The 22,500-nt window shown below is 38.4% G+C and overlaps 2 protein-coding genes and 1 pseudogene across 2 annotated transcripts in view; all 3 read right to left on the reverse strand.

Moving 5' to 3' along the window:
- LOC130241016 (probable ATP-dependent RNA helicase DDX41) overlaps positions 1 to 11,423 on the reverse strand; it is a 31,796-nt gene extending 20,373 nt beyond the window's left edge. The window contains exons 1-7 of the mRNA XM_056472726.1: positions 11,352 to 11,423; positions 11,206 to 11,266; positions 9,231 to 9,367; positions 7,604 to 7,676; positions 6,943 to 7,096; positions 6,314 to 6,450; positions 2,313 to 2,475 (exon numbers count right to left, since the gene is read on the reverse strand). Coding sequence (XP_056328701.1) covers positions 2,313 to 2,475; positions 6,314 to 6,450; positions 6,943 to 7,096; positions 7,604 to 7,676; positions 9,231 to 9,367; positions 11,206 to 11,261 — 720 coding nt within the window. The 5' untranslated portion in view covers positions 11,262 to 11,266; positions 11,352 to 11,423. The remainder of the gene's footprint in view (positions 1 to 2,312; positions 2,476 to 6,313; positions 6,451 to 6,942; positions 7,097 to 7,603; positions 7,677 to 9,230; positions 9,368 to 11,205; positions 11,267 to 11,351) is intronic.
- A 3,911-nt stretch (positions 11,424 to 15,334) lies between these two features.
- ddx41 (DEAD (Asp-Glu-Ala-Asp) box polypeptide 41) lies at positions 15,335 to 18,140 on the reverse strand. Its single transcript, XM_056471873.1, has 3 exons — positions 18,113 to 18,140; positions 16,086 to 16,175; positions 15,335 to 15,529 (listed from the first exon to the last, which is right to left on the reverse strand). The coding sequence occupies exons 1-3, from the start codon at positions 18,137 to 18,139 to the stop codon at positions 15,335 to 15,337; spliced, it is 312 nt and encodes a 103-aa protein (XP_056327848.1). The 5' UTR covers position 18,140.
- A 2,304-nt stretch (positions 18,141 to 20,444) lies between these two features.
- LOC130240392 (probable ATP-dependent RNA helicase DDX41) overlaps positions 20,445 to 22,500 on the reverse strand; it is a 27,116-nt pseudogene continuing 25,060 nt past the window's right edge.

The following is a 22,500-nucleotide window of genomic DNA, read 5'->3' on the forward strand; positions in this document are numbered from 1 at the left end:
AAATGTATTTTAATTTGAAGTAAATAATTAAAACGATTGATCTGTGTAAATGCAGCACGGGAATGACTGGACACAAACAGAAAAACAAGATCTCCTGCATTCACTTTAGCAAGCTCTCTCTTTAACCTTCATTTGTATTAAACTTCAGATTCTGTATTATTTAATAGGGCGGTATGAATCATATTTATGTGTACGGGCATTTTCAGTATAGTTCATGTTTAGGTGAAACTTGGGATTTATGTTTTGAAGTCTAAAGCTGTCATAAACATCTATACTTGATAAACGGTTGAAACCAACCATTTTTAGCCCTAGTAAAAGTTTTAATTAAAGTTAACAGAGGAGGGACATATTGCAAAGCATTTACCACGATATTTTACTTCTGGAGAAAGTCTAATTTCTTTTAGTTTGGGTGGTTAAACAAAACTCATTGTAAATAAAATGTAAAAACTGCTGAGGTCAGCATTATAAGAAATAATATTACTTAATTGTCTTCAGAGAAAACCAGTGTTGTCTAAAATTAACCTAGTGAAGCCTTTAAATGTCACTTTAAGCTGAATACTAGTATCTTGAAAAATATCGGCCACTTTATTAGGTACACCTTACAAGTATCGAGTTGGACCCCCTTTTGCCTTCAGAACTGCCTTAATCCTTGGTGTGAGAGATTCAACAAGAAACTGGAAATATTCCTCTATATTGCTCCATATTGACATGATAGCATCACACAGTTGCTGCAGATTTGTCGGCTGCACATCCATGATGCCAATCTCCCGTTCCACCACATCCCATAGGTGCTCTATTGGATTGAGCTCTGGTGACTGTGGAGGCCATTTGAGTACAGTGAACTCATTGTCATGTTCAAGAAACCCGTCTGAGATGATTGGTGCTTTATGACATGGTGCGTTATCCTGCTGGAAGTAGCCATCAGAAGATGGAGACACTGTGCTCATAAAGGGATGGACATGGTCAGCAACAATACTCAGGTAGGCTGTGGCGTTGACACCATGCTCAATTGGTACTAATGGACCCAAAGTGTGCCAAGAAAATCTCCCCCACACCAATACACCACCACCACCAGCAGCCTGAACCGCTGATACAAGGCAGGATGGATCCATGCTTTCATGTTGTTGAGGTCAAATTGTGAGCCGAGCATCCGAATGTGTCAGCAGAAATGGAGACTCATCAGACCAGGCAACGTTTCTCCAATCTTCTATTGTCCAGTTTTGGTGAGCCTGTGTGAATTGTAGCCTCAGTTTCCTGTTCTTAGCTGACAGGAGCGGCACCCGGTGTGGTCTTCTGCTGCTGTAGCCCATCCGCCTCAAGGTTGGACGTGTTGTGTGTTCAGAGATGCTCTTCTGCAGACCTCGGTTGTAACGAGTGCTTATTTGAGTTACTGTTGCCTTTCTATCAGCTGGAACCAGTCTGGCCATTCTCCTCTGACCTATGGCGTCAACAAGGCATTTGCGCCCACAGAACTGCCGCTCACTGGATATTTCCTCTTTGTCGGACCATTCTCTGTAAACTCTAGAGATGGTTGTGCGTGAAAATCCCAGTAGATCAGCAGTTTCTGAAATACTCAGAGCAGCCCGTCTAGCAGCAACAACCATGCCACATTCAAAGTGACTTAAATCCCCTTTCTTCCCCATTCTGATGCTCGCTTTGAACTGCAGCAGATCCTCTTGACCATGTCTACATGCCTAAATGCATTGAGTTGCAGCCATGTGATTGGCTGATTAGACATTTGTGTTAACGAGCAGTTGGACAGGTGTACCTAATAAAGTGGCCAGTGAGTGAGTTTGTGTGTGCGTGTATATGAATTATTTATTCCATCCAAGCTAAAAGAAAGACTTTCTCCAGAAGAAAACTATAATAGGAAATAATGTGAAAAATTTGTAAAATATTCAGATCTTTTTTTAAATATCACAGGAGTGTGAATAATTTAGTAAAAACTGTATGAGAAAAATCACTAGAACTAATAATTCAGCCTGAGACTGAAGAAATAATCATTTCGCTTTTATTGGTTTCCAGTAAAAAAAATTAAAATAATTATTGCTTTCTGAATCAGTTAATTTGCTCATTTAAAAATGAAGAATAGTCCATGATGAATACATTAACAGATTAACTATTATTGTAAAGTGTTACAGAAAAATATAATTATAATTAAAAATACTTTGTCTTCAACTGTTAAAGAAAAAAGAAAAGAAAAAAACCCAATAATAATGGGAATTGGTCGATTTGCTCATTTAAAACAAGCTGAACTTTCCCTGATAATAATAATAAAAATCAATCTCTCTGCATCTCTACAGACATCTGACCTTAAAGTAAGAGAAGATGGTCCTGATGTCCTCCTCGAAGCCCATGTCGATCATTCTGTCGGCCTCGTCCAGAGCCAGATATCTGCAGATATCCAGACTCACCATCTTCTTGTTCAGCAGGTCCATCAGTCGGCCTGGAGTCGCCACCATCATGTGCACACCGCTGAAACACACACACACGTTCATAAAGACCTCATCTGAATCACAAATTACCTGTACATGCACGTCAGAAATCTTATTATCACTCTGATAAGAGAATTTTATGATTATTGGGGATGAGTGCTACCATTTATTTTCTTTATGATCCGATATCAAGTATTTCAAGACGAGTATCATTAGCTACGTTTCCATCCACCAATTTTAATGCGCATTTTGGAGATGTGCATAAAAAAACGATTGATGGAAACGGCAAGATGCGCATAAAGTTTGAAAATGCGCATTAAAAGCATATGTGCATAACTGAGTAGGATAAATTTTTAGTCGATAAGAAAAGATGTGCATAAACTATGATGAAACACTTTTACTGGACAAATCCCAGTGTGCGCATTAACAAAAGGTCATGTCATTTTGTTATGAGAGATCATGTGATGTTAAAAATTTGTGTGAATAGATAAACCAGCAGGCTGAGTGCATTGCAGAACATCTGAAGTGTTGTTTTGGTCATTCTAAAATGCTGTAACCATTGCAGTATTAGGGCCCTATCATACACTCGGTGCAATAAGTGTTTGCCCCGATGTGTTGCTATTTTCAGACCAGTGCAACCTTAATTTATCCTGTTTTCTGCCACGTTGTTTAAATAGCAAATACATTTGCACCACTTTGCGGACTCGTGGGTTTTCCGATCTAGAAAAGAGGTGTGTTAAGGCGCATTGCTATTTTGAGGAACTAAATAATAGACTGTGCAATAGACCAGCTGAAAGCAGGTCTAAAGTCCAGCGCAGAGCGTGTTAGTTGTGCGCCTTGCGTACACATTGCTTAAAACACATAGGATGTACAGCAATATGCAAATGTTTTTACAAATGAATAAGAATAAAAAGATTGTATAATGTTATTATTATCAGTATTATTGATTATCTTCAGATTTATATTTGTTGTATTAAACACAAGTGTAGATTTGTCCACCTGTGGGGTTTTGGAGACGTCTGCATCACCATATGGGGCATCACAACAGGACGTGTGTTTAGATATAACTCAGTGTTTTGACCACACTTCATTATTATTGTTCATTTATTCCTTTGCTGGTGATTAGAACTGAATTTAGAAATAGTTTTGACATAAATCGCGAATGAAAGTGAAGAGGGTTGGGGAGTCGTGGAAGAAAGTGAAAGTGAACAGTTGAGGAGGGCGGTTGAGGAGGGGGATCGATAAAATGAGGTGCTGGATCAGATTTCAGATGTGCCGGATGCGGAGTGTTCTGGCACAAATTAAGCCCTGCCGCCATGTAAAGAGCAAATGCACCATGGCGTGACACAACTCTTAAAGGGAATGTGAGATGAGACTCTGATTGGTTTATTCTCAAAACACACCTCATTAAGAGAATAAGCTCAACCCTGTTAGACCATGCACCACAGCGCAGAGTGTATTTTTCTGTCCTTAAAATAGCGAAAGTGGATTCAGACACGCTCTTAATGCATTTGCATTAGGGATGCGCTGACGTCGGTTATATCCGCGGGCGCTGCGGATAATCCGCTGGTCGGGAGGGGTCGGGTAATAAAAAATAGATTATGATTAATTGCGGGTTGGCTGCGGGTGGATGTAGCGGGACATAGCAGTGGACCAGCGAAAAAGCAGAGTGGGCTTTGCAGAATGGGAAGATATGAGACGCCCAATAATAATGGATGAAGTGCAAAAGAGTAGCCCACTGATCAAAGTTTCAGTCAGAGGAGTCACCAGAGGAAAATCTGCTCTCGTTCTGGGAGAAACAAGATCGCTTATTTACATTTACATTTAGTCATTTAGCAGACGCTTTTATCCAAAGCGACTTACAAATGAGGACAAGGAAGCAATTTACACAACTATAAGAGCAGCAGTGAACAAGTGCTATAGACAAGTTTCAGGTGTGTAAAGTCTAAGAAGCTAAGCATTAGTAGTATTTTTGAGAGAGAGAGAAAGAGGGCTCAGTTAGTGGTATAGCCAGAGAGGCAGTTGCAGATTAGGAAGGAAAGTGGAGACTAAACAGTTGAGTTTTTAGTCGTTTCTTGAAGACAGCAAGTGACTCTGCTGTTCTGATGTAGTTAGGGAGTTCATTCCACCAACTGGGCAGATTGAATGTGAGAGTTCGGGAAAGTGATTTCTTCCCTCTTAGGGATGGAACCACGAGGCGACGTTCATTCACAGAACGCAAGTTTCTGGAGGGCACATAAATCTGCAGAAGTGAGAGCAGATAAGAAGGAGCAAAGCCAGAGGTCGCTTTGTAAGCAAACATTAGAGCTTTGAATTTGATGCGAGCAGCAACTGGCAGCCAGTGCAAACGGGTGAGTAGCGGAGTGACATGTGCTCTTTTGGGTTCATCAAAGACCACTCGTGCTGCTGCGTTCTGAAGCTTATTTCCACATCTGCAGCGCCCTGTGAGAAGAATCTTGTTCATTCCTACAACACGCGGTGCGAGCGAATGCTCATTCAGTGCAGCTGGCCGCATTTTGGAGGCGAGGCGTAATCGCCCGAATCCAGGCACAGTAGATGCTATTCTGTTTTTGCACAGTGTGAAGAAAAAGGCTAAGTAAACACAACATTGCTGCCGTTTAGGCTGAAGCGGCACCGTTTTAGTAATCTTGTTCCTGTATCAGTAAAAGCTCAAATGTCTTATTTTTACTCTCTGTATCTATTTGAAAATAAAGATAATGTTGTCTAAAGACAAACTTTAGTTTTTATGAATTAATGTTCATTTAAAAGGTTTAAGATTAACGTATTACTTTACTATCAGAGATGCACAGATTAAAGCTCACTGAATCTGCTGTTAATATCCACGCTGACCTATCATCATGCCTAAAACAAAGAATTAAATTATTAAAGTGACGATCAGGTGCGAGTCGGTGTGGATACATATATCAGATAAACCTATATGTGTCGGCATGTGGCGGGTGGCTGATTAGTATGAAGCCGCGGATTCTGGTGTCATTTCAGCTGATCTGCACATCTCTATTTTGCACCATGCGCTTTAGACTTTGCGCCTAGGTCGCTAAAATAGAGCCCTTAGTGTTATTATATTATTAATGACCTCCAGAACTGTCAAGAGCGTCTGTGCTCAGCGTCTCACGCCTTCAAACACCACCGCGTGTTCACTGCATGTCAGGATTGCCTTCTGAAGCGCAAGTCACTTATTAAATAAAGAAAAGATTCACTCAGCTTCTATTACCGCAGCAAATTCAGTTTTTACTGTTGATATTTGGTGCCAGTTAATCAGGAAGTGACGATTTTGTTTGCTTTGACTCGTTAGATGGAAACGCTGCTTTATTCGCACATCTTTAATACGATAATCCAGTTTTGCACATAAAGTTCATTAGCATTTTATTACTTTTATTGTGTTTTGTAATGTTTTTTGTAAATCACCTTCAGTATTATTATCAAATAAAATACAACAGACATAATTCCCTCTTACATTTATTAAAATCACAGAACATTATTGATTAAATATATTTTATCTTACAGTATAATGAAGCACAAGAGTATTTATTTACCTGACTGCTAGTAAAAAACCTTTATGTGGGGCTTGTGCAAACTCTCTGACATTTAAAAGAATTAATCAAACTTTAGACTCCTATTTATTAAAACTCAACGCATGCATCTATAAAGGCACTGATCTGAATAAGTGCGCAGTGTAAACGCAGACATTGGATACCAGTCACTTTTAAGAGATGATGTAAGAGGATCATCAAAAAAATACAGTCCCAAAATCAGAATAGACGTCAAGATCTGCAGTGTAAACACAGCCTTACATTCACAGCTATCCATTTCTGACACTACATTAAAGATAATGTATTAAAGCAGATGTTTGGACTCACTGTTTGACCACCTCCATCTGCTCTTTGACAGACATTCCTCCGATGCAGAGAGCGCAGCGCATCTGAGGAGCTCCTTCATCCTCCAGCAGCTTACAGTAGTACTCAATGATGCCGTGTGTTTGCCTCGCCAGCTCCCTCTGTGCACACACACACGAAAACGTTAGTCCTTTTGTGAAATCTTGATGTCTATATGTGTGTAAGTATGTGCGAGTATGTGTTTGTTTTGCGACACGGTGGCTCAGTGGTTAGCACAGTCACCTCACAGCAAGAAGGTCGCTGGTTTAAGTCCCAGTTGGGCTAACTGGCGTTTCTGTGTGGAGTTTGCATGTTCTCCCTGTGTTGGCGTGGGTTTCCTATCCAAACACATGGGCTATAGAGGAATTGAATAAATAAATTGGCCCTAGTGTATGAGTGTGTGTGTGTGTGAATGAGTGTGTATGGGTGTTTCCCAGTACTGGACTGCAGCTGGAAGGGCATCCGCTGCGTAAAACATATGCTGGAATAGTTGGCGGTTCATTCCGCAGTGGTGACCCCTGATGAAAAAAGGGACTAAGCCGAAGGAAAATGAATGAGTGAATGTGTATGCTTACATATGTGTATGTTTAGATGTGTGTGTGTGTGAGACTCACAGAAGGGCAGATGATCAGCCCGTACGGTCCCTCTCTCTTACAGAAAGGCAGCCGTTTCTCCTGCTCCAGGCAAAACATGATGATGGGCAGCGTGAAGACCAGCGTTTTCCCCGAACCCGTGAACGCAATGCCAATCATGTCCCTGCCGGAGAGACTGGCGAAACAAGAGGAGCTTAACTGAGAGCACGCATTAAAATCTCAACACGTTACTTCATTTTCAGATGATACCATCAGTCAGGGTTGGATGTAATGAGTTGCAAAATGAGGTGTGTGTAAGAGTTCAGAGTTCATTTCCATAAACAGATAACTAACATATTTAGAAATGTTTAGAGATATTTGTAAAATAAGCAAAGCAATTATTAACATATCACCCAAACCCACTACCAATAAATGTAATCAACACAGATAAACTGCTGTAATTCGAGTGGTCTCCTGCTTTTTCCCCCTATAGCTCTTCGTACATATATTTTTCTGTGTAAATTCAGACTTTTTTTCAGTGATATGAGGTTATTTAAATGATTTAATATATTTACTACAATTAAAAGTACAAGTAACAGTAACATTATGTAAAAACCAAGAGTTCAAGCAGATTCAAGTCCCTCTACCTCTGCATGATAATCCAGAACATCACCTGAAGCTAAAGAGCAGCGTATGGACTCACATGGTTGGTATTCCCTGAATCTGAATGGGCGTCGGGTGAACGATCCCCTTCTTCTTCAGTCCTTTCAGAATGGCTGCAAAGAGCATTAGAATCATTAGCATGAGGCTGTGAATTAGAGCTGCACAATATCTGCATATATAACGCATCTGCAGTAGTCACATTGAAGGATCTACAATGTTGAGTTGGGTTTATAGCGGACCAGGAGCTAGAGTTTTTGGTTTTTAACTGGAAGTCAGTCTGCTTTTATGTGCCTGGTTGTAAAGGTTCGAGTAACCCTGGGGATTTGAGTGTGTTGTGCATCAGTTAAGGCAGCGTTAGCACCTGTCAGCTTTAATTGTGGGAAAACTGGAAAACTTTGAGCTTTTGTCAGCTAATTTCATCTTCCTGGTTTAAAATAGTTATTGCGGCGGGATTAATATCGGTGACGTAGCGCAAAACTGCAAGTGGAGTGATGATGTGTCTGTTGCTCATTATTATTCATATCAGAGTTTTCTTATCCTATAAGAAGACCCTGCTGCTTAATTATTCATGAGCGCACGTGCTTTACGAAGGCAAGACAGACATGCCAAGCTGAGAGACCCAATGACTAGGTGAGATAGTCTCTACACGGCACGAGTCGAATGTGTTTGTTTCCATGATCCACAGGGTTTGTTGCATGTTTTCCCCCTGTGATTGTCAGGCCTTATACAGCAAAGCTGTTGGTTTGCAGCAAGCATTTTTGTCGGGAGAGCTGTACGTGAATTGGAGAATGGTGGACTTTGTCTTTTATCAGTTGAGTTCATTACAGTCTTTGGTTCGTTATTCAGACACATCGCCTATATCCGTGCTGCTGTGTTCACATGTTTAAAATCCCCCAGACTACCAGCAGGGTTAATGGTTGGAATAGACAAAGCAAGAGACCTGCTGCAGTGCTATCCACCGTTTCTGATTGAGGAGGAGAGAAGTCCTCCTCATTTATAGTGTTTATAGAAACACTATTATCTTTATGATGATAGAACAAATTGTGGTTATGTGTATATGGAATTACGAATAACAAATATATCAGGGCATTAAATAACTTACTGTTTATTTCTTAGCATTTCAACTTAGTAAACTATAGTCATGCGTCTCCTCACAGTGTGTCTTATTTTGTGAGCCAAGTGTTCGCTCCACTCTTTTCCCTCTGCACTGCCGGCCACACCTACTCTCCCTTCTCCCCGCAGCATTTTATTAACAATTTCTGAGGTAGACTTGACCTGAAAGAGGGGGCTTCATGGCCCTTTAAGGCTCATGACTGTATGAACATTTTAAGAAAGTTTAAAGCATTCAGGCACAAGAAATTGTACCAGTTGTGACTTTAATAAATATACATTTTATTATATTATTCATACAATGAGTTGTAGTTTTCCTATGTCTAACTGAATACTGTTTAGACAAAACCATAAAGCAACATTGCATGTGATTTGCTTATTATTTGTATGCATGACTCAATCTGAATTAATGAACACTTTCTAAATATAGTTAATCAAGGCATCTTATAAACTTGTATTCATGTTTATTCATATATACAACATATGACAATGCCTGATTGTAGCAATATCGTGCAGCCCTACTGTGAATATAAGAGGTGTGATGGCTGGATCTTTACCCTGAGGAAACTTCATCTCTCTGAAGCTCTTGATGGGAGCAGGAATGCCTTCTCCCTCCACCAGAATAGGTATTTCTTCCTCACACCGCTCGTGCCGCACTGCAGGCATGCTCAGGATATAACGAGGAGCGTTCCAGCTGAGGACAGATAATTCAGGATTTATTTGATGGTGTTTATTATAAAAAAAATATAAGCTTTTATCTTTTGGGGCCTATACTATGAAGCCGGATTAGCTGGCTAGCTAGATAAGTTTTTTTTTGTCTGCACCAACCCTTGGTTTAGATGAAGATAGCTAGGTTTTAATTGCTCTTTGTTGCCATGGTTAAGTTCAGGTTATGTATGGTTATGTTCTTGGTTATGTACATGTTATGTTCTGGTTATGCTCTAGTTATGTTCTGGTTATGCTCTGGTTTATGTTCAGGTTATGTTCTTGGTTGTGTTCTGGTTATGTAAAGATTAAAAACTGGTTATGCTCTGGTTTATGTTCAGGTTATGTTATAGTCATGTTCAGGTTATGTTCTGGTTATGTTCATGTTATGTATTGTTTACATTCAGATTATGTTCTTGGTTATGTTCAGGTTATGTTCTTGGTTATGTACAGGTTATGTTCAGGTTATATTCTAGTTATGCTCTGATTATGTTTAGGTTATGTTCTTGGTTGTGTTCTGGTTATGTACAGATTAAAAACTGGTTATGCTCTGGTTTATGTTCAGGTTATGTTATAGTTATGTTCCGGTTATGTTATAGTCATGTTCAGGTTATGTTCTGGTTATGTTCAGGTTATGTATGGTTTACGTTCAGATTATGTTCTTGGTTATGTTCTGGTTATGTTCAGGTTAAGTTCGGGTTATGCTCTGATTATGTTCAGGTTATATTCTAGTTATGCTCTGATTATGTTATGGTTATGTTCATGTTCTTTGTTATGTACAGATTATGCTCTGGTTATGGTCTGGTTTATGTTCAGGTTATGTTATAGTTATGTTCTTGTTTATGTTCAGGTTATGTATGGTTTATGTTCAGTTTATATTCTAGTTATGCTCTGGTTAATCACAGAATATGCTCTTGTTTATGTTCAGGTTATGTTCAGATTATGTTCAAGTTATGTTCTGGTAATGCTCTGGTTTATATTCAGGTTATATTCTAGTTATGCTCTGGTTAATCATGGGCTATGCTCTTGTTTATGTTTCTGGTTACGTTCTTTGTTATGTTCTAGTTTATGTTTGGCTGTATTCTGTTTATGTTTTGGTTTTGCTCTGGTTTACGTTCTGATTATGTTCCAGCCAACGTTTAGAGATCCCAAACCAAGATTTAACCAATCAGCTGTGAGCAAAGTGGAAATAAAGCCACTCCCCCAGTTTTAGATTCTTAAGAGTAAAGTCCGCTAGATAGTAAAACACTCTTCAACAAAAAATTGTTTGATTTAATACATTTTCTGTGGATTTATATCATTTTTATATCTGTAACACATAAGCAATTTGAGTCTAATAAGCAATTTTTGGTATCAGTAAATATAAATATGTAAATAGCTGCAACATAAAGAACCTTTAAAATAAGTAGATGAAGCTTAAACAAAATTCTACATATGAGCTTATATTTTCTATTGAACTTACTCTTGCACTAATAAAGCAACCCATTTTCATTCATCTCCTCTTTCATGGACAGCTATTTTCTTCTTGCTATATAAATGTATGTATTTTCAATTTGTTTAATATTTAATCTAGAAGTCAATCTTTATGTCTCAAGGCCTGTGATTGGCTGTTTGCTGCTAATGTCCCGCCTTCATTTGCATATGCTCATGAACTCAGTATTAAAGTCAGAGTTGACAGAGAAAGCTGATGATTAGATTCATGATACCAGCTAAATAATCGTATACCACTACTTCGCTTTAGTCAACTCAAAACTAATCCAGCAATCCTGAGTTTGTTAATCCAGCATTATGGCACAGGCTCCTGAAAGTCAGTCAACACCAACTCACCTTGTTTTAATTGGATCTTCATATGTGATTCCTTTGGCCATTTCCTTCACAGACATCAGGGCTGATAAAGATAACGATGCAGATTAATGATGATATGTCTTAACAATAAATGAAATACCTTCATAAATTACGCTGTGTTCATTTACCTCTGCCTTCAGCCACACTCTCCAGGATCTTTTCCTCTTCTTTCAGCTGTTTTTTCCTTGGCAGACTCCTTTCGAGCTACAATTATTAATTAAAAGAATAGAGAATTATAGTAAAATGTTATGAAGAATTCACTGCTTCTTGAGAAACTGTTAACAATAGTTCTAAATATCCAACAATGCACATCTTAAATAGTGATTTCATTTACATCATAAGATTTCTTTTGTTTTACATTTCGTATTGTGGTGTCTGATTGGTCTAACGACATTATTACCTGAGACACAAAATGTCACTCATGTATTCCCAAATGCTTAAGAACACGACTCTTAGTGATGGAGTAAAGCGTATGAGAAGAGAAAGGCGCCTCCAACAGAGGGCGTGCAGAACAAGAGGACTGGCTGGAAGAGACCGGGGAACATACCCGAACTCACTGCTCAGCTTACACACATGACTCTCAATGAATGACTGTAAAACGGTCTAAAGTTGATTCACGTTCTGTAATACACTCTGAACAATTATACACCTGTGTACCCGAGAGATGAACTCACTGTTCCGTTCAATAGTATCTGGATGCAGCCTTCATGATGCAAGCTGAGATTGCAACCACTCAGCGATGCAATGTCAGACACAATGCACTCAAATGGAGCGAGTGACGTCACGGTGAGGGGTAGGGTTAGATGAGCCCATTAAAAAGCATTGGATGCAGCTCAGATCGCACTGCACCAGGTCTGCATCCAGACCCCTCTCGTTTAGTTGACAAACATGACTTTTAACGGATGATTTAATTCGATTATACGTTTGTTTCTTATGAATGATCTATAAGCGGTTTCTACAAATTGTGTTTAAATGCTGTGGGAAGATAAACTGATATAATCTAGTTAAAATTAGCAATAATCTATATATAACTGAAAACTTATATTCTTCTTTATACAGACCTTAAAATCTCTTGGTTTCCTGAAGCACTTACTGTGCCAAAGTGATGCAAATGCTAAAGGAATCATCTTAACGACTGTTCTTTTGTCTTTGGGTGATACTTTCAAGCTGGCCGGACGGGTTCTGTCTCCAGAACTTCGATTGCATGCTTTGTGTTCATGCTAAAATGCATCATGAATGAGTACTTATACGCTGATGAGATTTGGGGCTGGGGGGGAAAGGCAATTCCCCTGTCGACACCAACACTTCATTTGCATGCTTAGTTTAGGTTTGTCCCCACCTCTCTGTAAAATGTATAAAAACTTAGTGGTCTGCTTGTACCAAGACGATGACGCACAGCGACGCTGAGTCCATATTAAAGGATTCTGCTTTGAAGATACTCCGAAAGTTCTCCCTGACTTTTTGTCACGTCTTTTGGTGGCCGTGGGCCAGACAGAGAAATTCACAACAGTTGTTTTAGAAGCAGCTTTTACACCTATGCATGAAGGCAATAAAGAGCTGGAGTATACACACCAGCATTGCGCTTTCTGACTTCTATATACTGAATGTCGTAGGCCCTTTATTCTCACAGAGGGTAAAGGATTTAGTTTGTTATTGTATTTGTTTATTTCATCTTTTCACTGGATTGTATTTTATTAATAAAAGTGTATATTATTCATTTCCTTCACTGAGTGGACACTGGCTTCATTTGCAGAACCATCAAGTTACCTTGTTCGGTAAGGTGTGAATCTAATTTATTCCTAGAACAACATTACAAACAGATGGTCCTTTAACTAACTCTAGCTGAGAATATAGCCGAGAGGATTCTGGTTTCTTTGATTTAATTAGGGTATTAGATAAAGACAATCCAGCAGTATTTAAAATCCTGTAATTTGTATTTCCAGGTTAAAATAGCATGTCATTTGCTTTATTTCTGCTTTATTTTCACACATAGGTTAGATTAAACAGCCTTTTTATTAATGCCAGAAAAATATGTTTCAAACAGAAACTAACGTTACTTAGTTTACACACATTTATTACAGAACTATCTACATTTATATATTAGAGGTAGAGGTGGGCGATATGACCTAAAATTAATATCAGGGTATTTTTCATCTTCTGAACGGTGACGGTATAATATCATGGTATTACTTTCAATAGCAAAATAATATACATCTCAAGGAAGAACGGACAAAAGAAAGTCTCACTTCTATTGCTCTTTAAAAGTTTGGGTTTGGGTCATTGTAAATGCTCAGTCTCGTTATGAGCTGATCTTCATTTCTCTGTGTTGGTGGAATAAAGCAGGCGAGTGAGCCGCACCAATTTATGAGCAGACAGAGCAGGATTCTCATGATGACCACCAGTGCAATTCCGCTCTTTGTTATGGGCTGTAGTTTCAGTGTAAACTTAGTAAAGGTGAATCTCTTTGGCGATGCTGTGTACAGTGTTAGATTTTATATTTAGCGACATTTGCGCTGAACACGCGGTGAATGCAACGCATCGAGATTCGGGCACCTTCTCCGAAAACACTCGATTGATCTCAGCTGGCGGATCAACATTTACCTCATGTCATGATCGCTGTCATCTGCGCCATTATTATTATTATAACTTTGGGTGAGGTTGCAAACCTGTGCACTTTTTCACTCTTCAGCCGTTTGCATTTCCTGCAGTAACAAAAGCTCCCTGTTATCTGACAGCAGGAAGCGTTGAGTGACTGAACAGCTAATATGAACCAATACAGCAGCAGGGGTAGAGCGATTCAGCAAGTTTTAGGAGAAATCAAATCAGATTGCACTACAACCATTATATTCAAGACACACCAAATGCTCCCAAATATATTATGAGGGCGCATAGATTACATTTCGGGCGCTCATGCGACCAAAATGGTTGCAATTTCGAGCCCTGTAGTATAAGACATGTATTCAGACCACAACTGACGTTTGAAGAAAATTGAATGCCTTATTATTTAGAATTAGCTATTATTGATGTAAATGCAGCCGTTCAGGCGCATAATTGGATTTATTACGTATTGACGGTATTAGAAAATCCATGTCGTGGCACAATGTCACACTGGTGATGACTATGACACCGGTGTACCGCCCACCCCTAATTAGAGGTAATATAAATGTCAAAAATAATAAAATAAACAAGTTAAATGGCTAAAATACAGTTTAGATTGCATTTTATTAAAGCTACTTTAGGCTTAAATTTGTAAAAATGTCTACAGTTAATACTGCGTTTGTTAACTCTATCAGTGTGAATTACCATCACTAAGATTATCATGTATTCTTTATTGTCAGAATTGTTATGTACTATCATCATGGCAAAGATAATATAAACGAGTTACAAAACACTATTATGTTTAAAATGAGTTGCAACAGGCGACGTGGTGGTGCAGTGGGTAGTGCTGTCGCCTCAAATCAAGAAGGTCTGGTGGTTTGAGCCTCGGCTGGCATTTCTGTGTGGAGTTTGCATGTTTCTCCCCGTGTGCGCGTGGGTTTCCTCCGGGAGCTCCGGTTTCCCCCACAAGTCCAAACACATGTGTTACAGATGAATTGGGTAAGCTAAAACTGTCCGTAGTGTCTGAGTGTGAATGAGTGTGTGTGGGTGTTTCCCAGTGATAGGTTGCAGCTGGAAGGGCATCCGCTGCGTAAAAACATACGCTTGATAAGTTGGCGGTTCATTCCGCTGTGGCGACCCCAGGTTAATAAAGGCTGAACAGAAAAATGAATGAATGTGTTGCAACGTACACTCACTGGCCACTTTATTAGGTACACCTGTCCAACTGTTTGTTAACGCAAATTCTATTCAGCCAATCACATGGCTGCAACCTCAATGCATTTAGGCATGTAGACATGGTGCAGGATGACATCACGTCAATATGGAGCAAAATCATCTGAGGAATATTTCCAGTATCTTATTGAATCTATGCCACGAAGGATTAAGGCAGTTCTGAAGGCAAAAGCGGGTCCAACCCGCTACTAGTGAGGGTGTACCTATAAAGTGGCCACTGAGTGTACATCATATTTCAGTAGTTTTTGTCTTTTATGAAAACTAAATTCGCTGTTTCACATTAGTTTCTGACACTTGAGCACAGGCGAGTGTGTGAAGACCTTCTGCTTTCTCCTTGAGGGTGCTGATGTTGGTCCAGCAGGCTGACATTAGACCGAGGACCCAGACCTTCATCCTCATCCTTCTGTTCTCCACCACTGTCCTTCTGTTCCTCCTCCGTCAGGCCTTTACCCCGCAGACGCATCACCTTCTGGAGCTGCACACACACATACACACCGATATATTATCCACAATCCAGCTCCCAAAACCAGGATTCTCTCCCCTCATCCCTACACACAAAATCCTCCATTTCTGAGTGGGCTTGACAAACCACCTGTAGAAACCCTCTTCTCTCCATATGCACCAGACACTTTACTTAAACTCCACCTTACAAGACTTATTAAGGAAAACAATGTTTCCCTATGAATGTACCACAAATCATGCTGCACAACTTGTTTTCTTCAACACTAAAATACCTGCGTTGCACAATATTGTTCTGTCCAATGTAAAAGTATTTGCACAGTCCTGTCTTAGCTTGTGTGTTAAGTCTTTATAGTTTATGCATTATAGTTAGATACGTGCTCCGGTTTGTTAGTTATGCATAGGTTTAAAATCGCTCTAACGTTCATGTTGGTGCTCATATTTATGATTATGTTATATATGTAGCACCGTGGGTCCTGTGAGACATGACACTTCTTCCCTCTATATGTCCACACATGTAGCAGGATAACAATAAAGCTCAGCGTGAACTTGAATAAGGACTACTTTCTTACCATCTGCTGCTTTCTGATTTTTACAGGAACATACGGCACATAGTCATCGTCCTCTGAACCCTCAGAAGCAGACTTCTCTGAGTACACTCTCTGACAATCACAAAACACACAGCATTACACACACATACATTAAATATGATCACCATTTAGCTCAGGTACCAATTCTCTCCATTATCTAGTGACTTATTATCTATTATTAAGATACTGTCTGTTTATTAGTACTTATAAAGTGTGATCTTATTCTACATCTCTAAGTCGACCCAATACCTAAAATCAAACCTGCTACCTTACTAACTATTAATAAGCAGATAATTAGGAGATTGCTGATGGCTGTGATAGCCTGAATTGTACCTTAAAATAAAGTGATGACAATAGTTAAAAAAGATAACTTGAAAACTCAATTCTTTGGATTTATTGGGAGTAGTTTGAGTGAGAGAAAACAAATCATATCATCTTAACACTACTGTAAAAACGTGCTAAACCTCTCAGGAAATGGTCAAAAGTGTTTGTTTTATTTGTCATGATCCACCAAATTCATCTGAAGTGAATGTAAACATGTCTGAAAAAAATCTTTAAATTACATTTTTAACTAAAATAAAATGAAACGTTACAGAAGTTTATCAGAACGAAGCAAAAACACAACTAAAAATCTAGAAAAAAGGTCTAAATTTTCATATTAATGATTCATTTTTTTTTACACAGATGATTGTTTCACACTCTTTTACATCTTTAAGTACATTTATATTTACACTAAAGCAATGTTTACCTTACCTACCCAATACTAAACCTAACTACTACCTTAATACTATTAATATGCAGCTAATAAAGAGTTTACCGAGCTGAAAGTCATAGTTAATGGGTTTGTTAATAACAACAATAGTACTTTAAAATTGAGTGATACAATTAAGAGATATCTTATTATCAGATTGAGTAAAATGATCTTATTTATTTTTATTCTACTCTGATACACCACTTGTGTAAAACCTCTCAGGAAATGGTCAAATGCTGTTTTATTTTATTTGTCGTGACTGAAAAAATCAGGGTTAATCCACCAAATGTCATCCTAAATGGTAAACATGTCTGAAAAAAATCCCTAAATTACATTTTTAACAAACAAAATGAAAAACTTATCAGCAATTTACAGAACGAAGTAAAACAACAACTATAAACCTAGAAAAAGTCTAAATTTTCATATTAATGATTCATTTTTTACATAGACGATTGTTTCACACTCTTTAAGTACATGTATATTACACTAAAGCAATGTTTACTTACAACCCAATACCTAAACCTAACTACTACCTTAACTATAATATGCAGCTAATAAGGAGTTTACCGAGCTGAAAGTCATAGTTAATGGTTTGTTAATAACAACAATAGTACCTTAAAATAAAGCGATACAATTAAGAGATATCTTAATTATCAGATTGAGTTAAATGATCTTATTTATTTTATTCTATAAAACTCTGATAACACTTGTGTAAAACCCTCTCAGGAAATGGTCAAATGCTGTTTTATTTTAGGTTGTCGTGACTGAAAATCATTGTTACCTCCTACCCCAAATTCTTCCTAAAAACTAACATGTCTGAAAAATCTCTAAATTACATTTTAACTAAACAAAATGAACAACTTTATCAGTAATTTACAGAAACAAAGTAAAACATTTATACAAGTAAAAACATAAAGCTTGGAAAAGTCTATATGTTCATATTACTGATTCGTTTTCAACATAGACGTTTCGTTAACACTCTTTCCATTGTAAATTACCTTTGTATATACATTATCGCAATTGTTTACATAATCAATGTAAACTCTTTCGAGTAATTCAGAATTAATCGAAAACATGAATGTAATTCGCTTTACTCCACACATCTAGCTCTTTATAAACACTGCTAAAATGCATTTTCCTTTCAATATACACACTGGGATCAATATAAAAAACATATAATAATAGAGATCACCAGTGTGTGTGAATATGCTACTCGATTAAGATGCTTTATTTTACGTTACACACTAGCAAAACTCACCTTTTTGGGTCGGTTTTCCGTTTCCATGATGCTTTGACGGCACTGGCTTTAAAAATGATGAATTATTGATAATATTTTAGTAGAATAAAATGTCACATTACACAGCGACGTCAAGCATTGTTATACGAGCGAGCATTCTAACCGCTACCCGCGCGGAAAAGTGACGTACTGGGGACGCAGGCTACGGCGGCCTGCAGGGGACTACGCTAAACTGTTTTATTAGTCTATGCGCTACAAGAAGCGGCAGTATTCGCAGAAAGTCAACCAAATATGAACTATGGTGGATATTTTCCTCTTTATTTTGTTCTAAATGTGTTAACAAAGAATGGAGGAAGCCTCAGTATCCATTTACAATGGATTATAAAGTGAAAGTTATCCATATTATGTAAGGCAGTTTCTAGCGAGTTTAATAAAATAAACTGAATGAAACTAAAGTATAATTGGTAAATGATGTGATTCTAATATTTCTCCTTACCGTTAAAAGTTATGCCATAGAGTTATATTTTTTTTCTCTCTCTATTCCCTACTGAAAAAAACAGCTTAAACCAGCCTAGGCTGGTTGGCTGGTTTTAGCTGGTTAACCAGCCTGTTTTAGAGGGGTTTCGGCCACTTCCAGGCTGGGTTCCAGCCATTTCCAGCCTGGTCTTAGTTGGTCAGGCTGGAAAATGACCAGCTTGACCAGGCTGGTCAAGCTGGTCATAGCTGGTTTTGGCTGGGTTCCCAGCCCGGTTTTAGCTGATCATCTGCCAGCCTGACCAGCTAAGACCAGGCTGGAAGTGGCCAAAACCCCTCTAAAACCAGCCTGGTCAACCAGCTAAAACACAGCAACCAGTCTAGGCTGGTTTAGGCTGTTTTTTTCAGTAGGGTTTTGTGAACTTTACACAACTATGACCTGACAAATGCAGTTTTATTATTATATTTAGGATTTTCTCACTGTTTCCCTGCAGTTATGAAAAAAATGGCAGGATATAGAGTTTATATCTTGATGTTTATGAGTCAAGAGTCAAATAGAAATATAGTGTGATATAGGGCTGGGCGATATGGCAAAAACACCATCTCGATAACTGTTTTCCATATTGAAGGATGACGATATAATATATATATACACACATACATATATGGTTTCAGCATCGATATCGTAATGTGCGAATATGCACAATAGTCACATCGCAAAGATATGCAATGTCCAGTCTGAATTACAGTTGACCGGAGCTACAGAGTTAGGTTTAATCCCTGTATTTATATGGACTTTATATGATTTATGCAAAAAAAAAAAAAACATTTCTTACTTAGAATTTTTGTCTTGTTTCTATCCTAAATATCTACATTTCATAGCGAAAACAAGATTATTTCACGTACCCACGGACAGATCATTTCCTTAAAACAAGCAAAAAAAAAAAACTGACGGTGAAAACTAAACAGGATTTTTACTTGGTCTTAGATATTTTCTTTTTGATATTTGGACTAGAAACAAGAGAAGTAAGAAAAAAAATATATATTTTTTTGCATTGTGATTATTCTATTTCTGTAGCAGAATACTGTTAGTGGCCAATCACACCGAACTAGCTTTTTGCATTGAGGCGCATCTTTTGATTGATTTTCGAACAGCCGTGAATGTTTTGCGCGCTGCCAAAGAGCTTAGAATGACCAAGAGGCGACACTCAATAGAACATTCCATTGCAACAGCAGCGCCCAGCACAGCATCGCGATTCAGCCATTTTGGAGTGAAAGAGATCATCCGTGTATTGGATCTTATTGCTGTCGCGATGGAAAGCCGCTGCTTTATTATTTATTTATTTAAAAAGTGCATTAAAGCTGAGATACAACCTAAAAGACGACGATACAACACTTACAATCACAATCATCAGCACTTTTAATAGTTTATTTTACAGACTTTTATTATGCTGTTTTTCTATTGGAATTTTCATTCCAAAATGGCCGCCGCGCCATCTAGTGGCTGTTTCCCAAATCACACTAGAGTGTCGCCTCTTGGTGACTCTATGCTCTTGGCGCTGCTTATGCATCCTGCAACGCCTCACATTTTAACCGCCTGCTGCGCATCGCGTTTTTTACCATTGCGCGCTGTGCACTCGCAGAAAGTTATGGAAGGGCCGTTGGGGCCAAGACGTAGAAACCAACGCGTTAACATGTTGTAACGGTTTTGGCCCCAACGGCCTTCCATATCCATCAAGCGTTGACGCTGAAACCCTGTGTGAATAGGGCGTTAGGGGCTGATCACATCGAACGTGTTTTTTACGTTCCATAAACGTGAAACGATCTACAATGTTTTTGTTGACAAGAAAACAGTAGCTAGGTGCGCCTTTTTATGTCACTAGGCACAGACTGAATCAGCTGCATATAGTGTGAGAGTGATTCTGTTGAAATTGTTATAATTGTGAAATTTAATAATATTGTGATATTCAAGATTTGTACAGTCATACAGCTCTGGATAACTTGAAACGCTAGTCTCTCCTTCATCTTTAAAAGTCTCTGTGGTGGTCTTTACAACAGACACCTCTGTCATCTGAACAGAAACCCAGACTTTGCTTTCGTTTGATTTGAGAATAAAAAAAGTTACGAATGACGCAACACGTTTTTTCCGCTCATAGTTGACTTTCTATGGAAGGCTGTTGGGGCCAAAACATATGCAACAACGCGTTAACACACAATTTAACGTGTTAAGTTTGTTGCAGTATGTTTTGCCCCACGGCCTTCCATAGATGAAGGGTGTGTCTGAAGACGCGATCGTCATAGCAGCGTCAGCCAATAAAACAAGTCAGCAATCGGCTTCTGTCTGAGCAGAATTAGCATAAAGCGGTCTAATTGGCTGACGCTTCCTTTGGCACTTGAAAAGTTGAAGAAACTCCCCAACTACCGATGGACCCACAATTTAGTCGCTTGACGTGACCCATTCGAATGAATGGGAAGCGCGTGACACCCTGTGTGAATAGGGCGTTATACTCCTCAGAAACGGTCAAAAATAGAGCTAATCAAACATCTTCTGAAACTGTATTCATATTGCAATATATAATCGCAGATACATATAATATCGCAATATCGTGCAGCCCTAATCGATATATATTTCGATATAAGTTGTTATTGCTACCAGATTTAAGAGTATCCTATGACTGAAGCCACAAAGATTAGAAGGTCCGTTAAGCGGCATAACATATTGCATATCTCTAATCATTAACACACTTTTAGATTCCCAGTGCACATTTCTGCTGTGTGATTGGCTCTCAGATCATATAGGAGTAAAAAAGTCCAGAGCTTATCATTGTTAGTGATATAAATATAAGCATGATTCGATTGAATATCGTTTATGGGCCCAGCCCTACTGTGAGAGATGTACATTTGCAATTGTGAGTTAACATCACATATTGATTTGATATTATTCCTCCATATTAAACATTCTACAGTCAAGTCAGCTTAAAGAGTGAATAAATGAGGATAAATTTATAACTATAAATTGATCAAATGTATTTAATACCAATATAAATGACTCCTTCTCCTATAAAATAGTTTAATTTAACGACTAAAATCTATTAATACTAGTCTCTCACCTAAAGGTCTCTTTTGTTTATTAAGTTTCTTAAATTAAATACCAAAATATGAGTTCAATAATCAAACACAACACTTTATACTTTGATTTTTTTTTTCAAAACTGTCATGTTTTAATCTTTCGGCATGAAAGATCTTCACAGTATCAAAAGTGAATAATAATAATAATTATATAATAATAATATAAAAAAACAACAAAATAAAACAGAAAGCCAACATACACTTGGCCATTGATGGTATAGTATAAATCTACATTCCAAATGTTTAAGATAATGTTTCTAGTTGAATATAACCTGGATAGAGTCAAGATGTCGGAGAACGAAAGAAAAACAAAACAAAAACATCTCAAGAATCCTTCAAGGGAGATTTAGTCTAGCACAAACCCAGAGACCAACATCATCTGTACTTTTTTTTTTAAAACCGGGATGTGTGCAGACATACAGAGCAATGGAAAAGCGCCGTAGCACATCAGCAAAAGTCCTTGATTGCAGATGTAACGAACAAAGGCAGGTCTGGACGCGCTATTAAAATCTAAACTCACCGATCTGAAACCATCATGCAGCCAAAACACGGGTGCACATCCGGAGAGCCAACTACAGACAACAGCATTGAGAGGACGTGGTCACAGCACAGAGAAACATCCAAACCAGCACACGGAGGATCACTAGCGGACCAATCTGAAGGAGATCTGGAGGGAGCGTCAACTAATAATCATGTTAGTTTTAGTAGAAACAAAACGAGCATAACGGTGGTCAGTTTAACGCATCATGCAATGAAACGCAGCCTCATCTGTGTAGAAACCTCACACTCGCTTTTCATTTTTAGTG

Source organism: Danio aesculapii, chromosome 14, assembly GCF_903798145.1.
Source record: "Danio aesculapii chromosome 14, fDanAes4.1, whole genome shotgun sequence".
Taxonomy (NCBI): domain Eukaryota; kingdom Metazoa; phylum Chordata; class Actinopteri; order Cypriniformes; family Danionidae; genus Danio; species Danio aesculapii.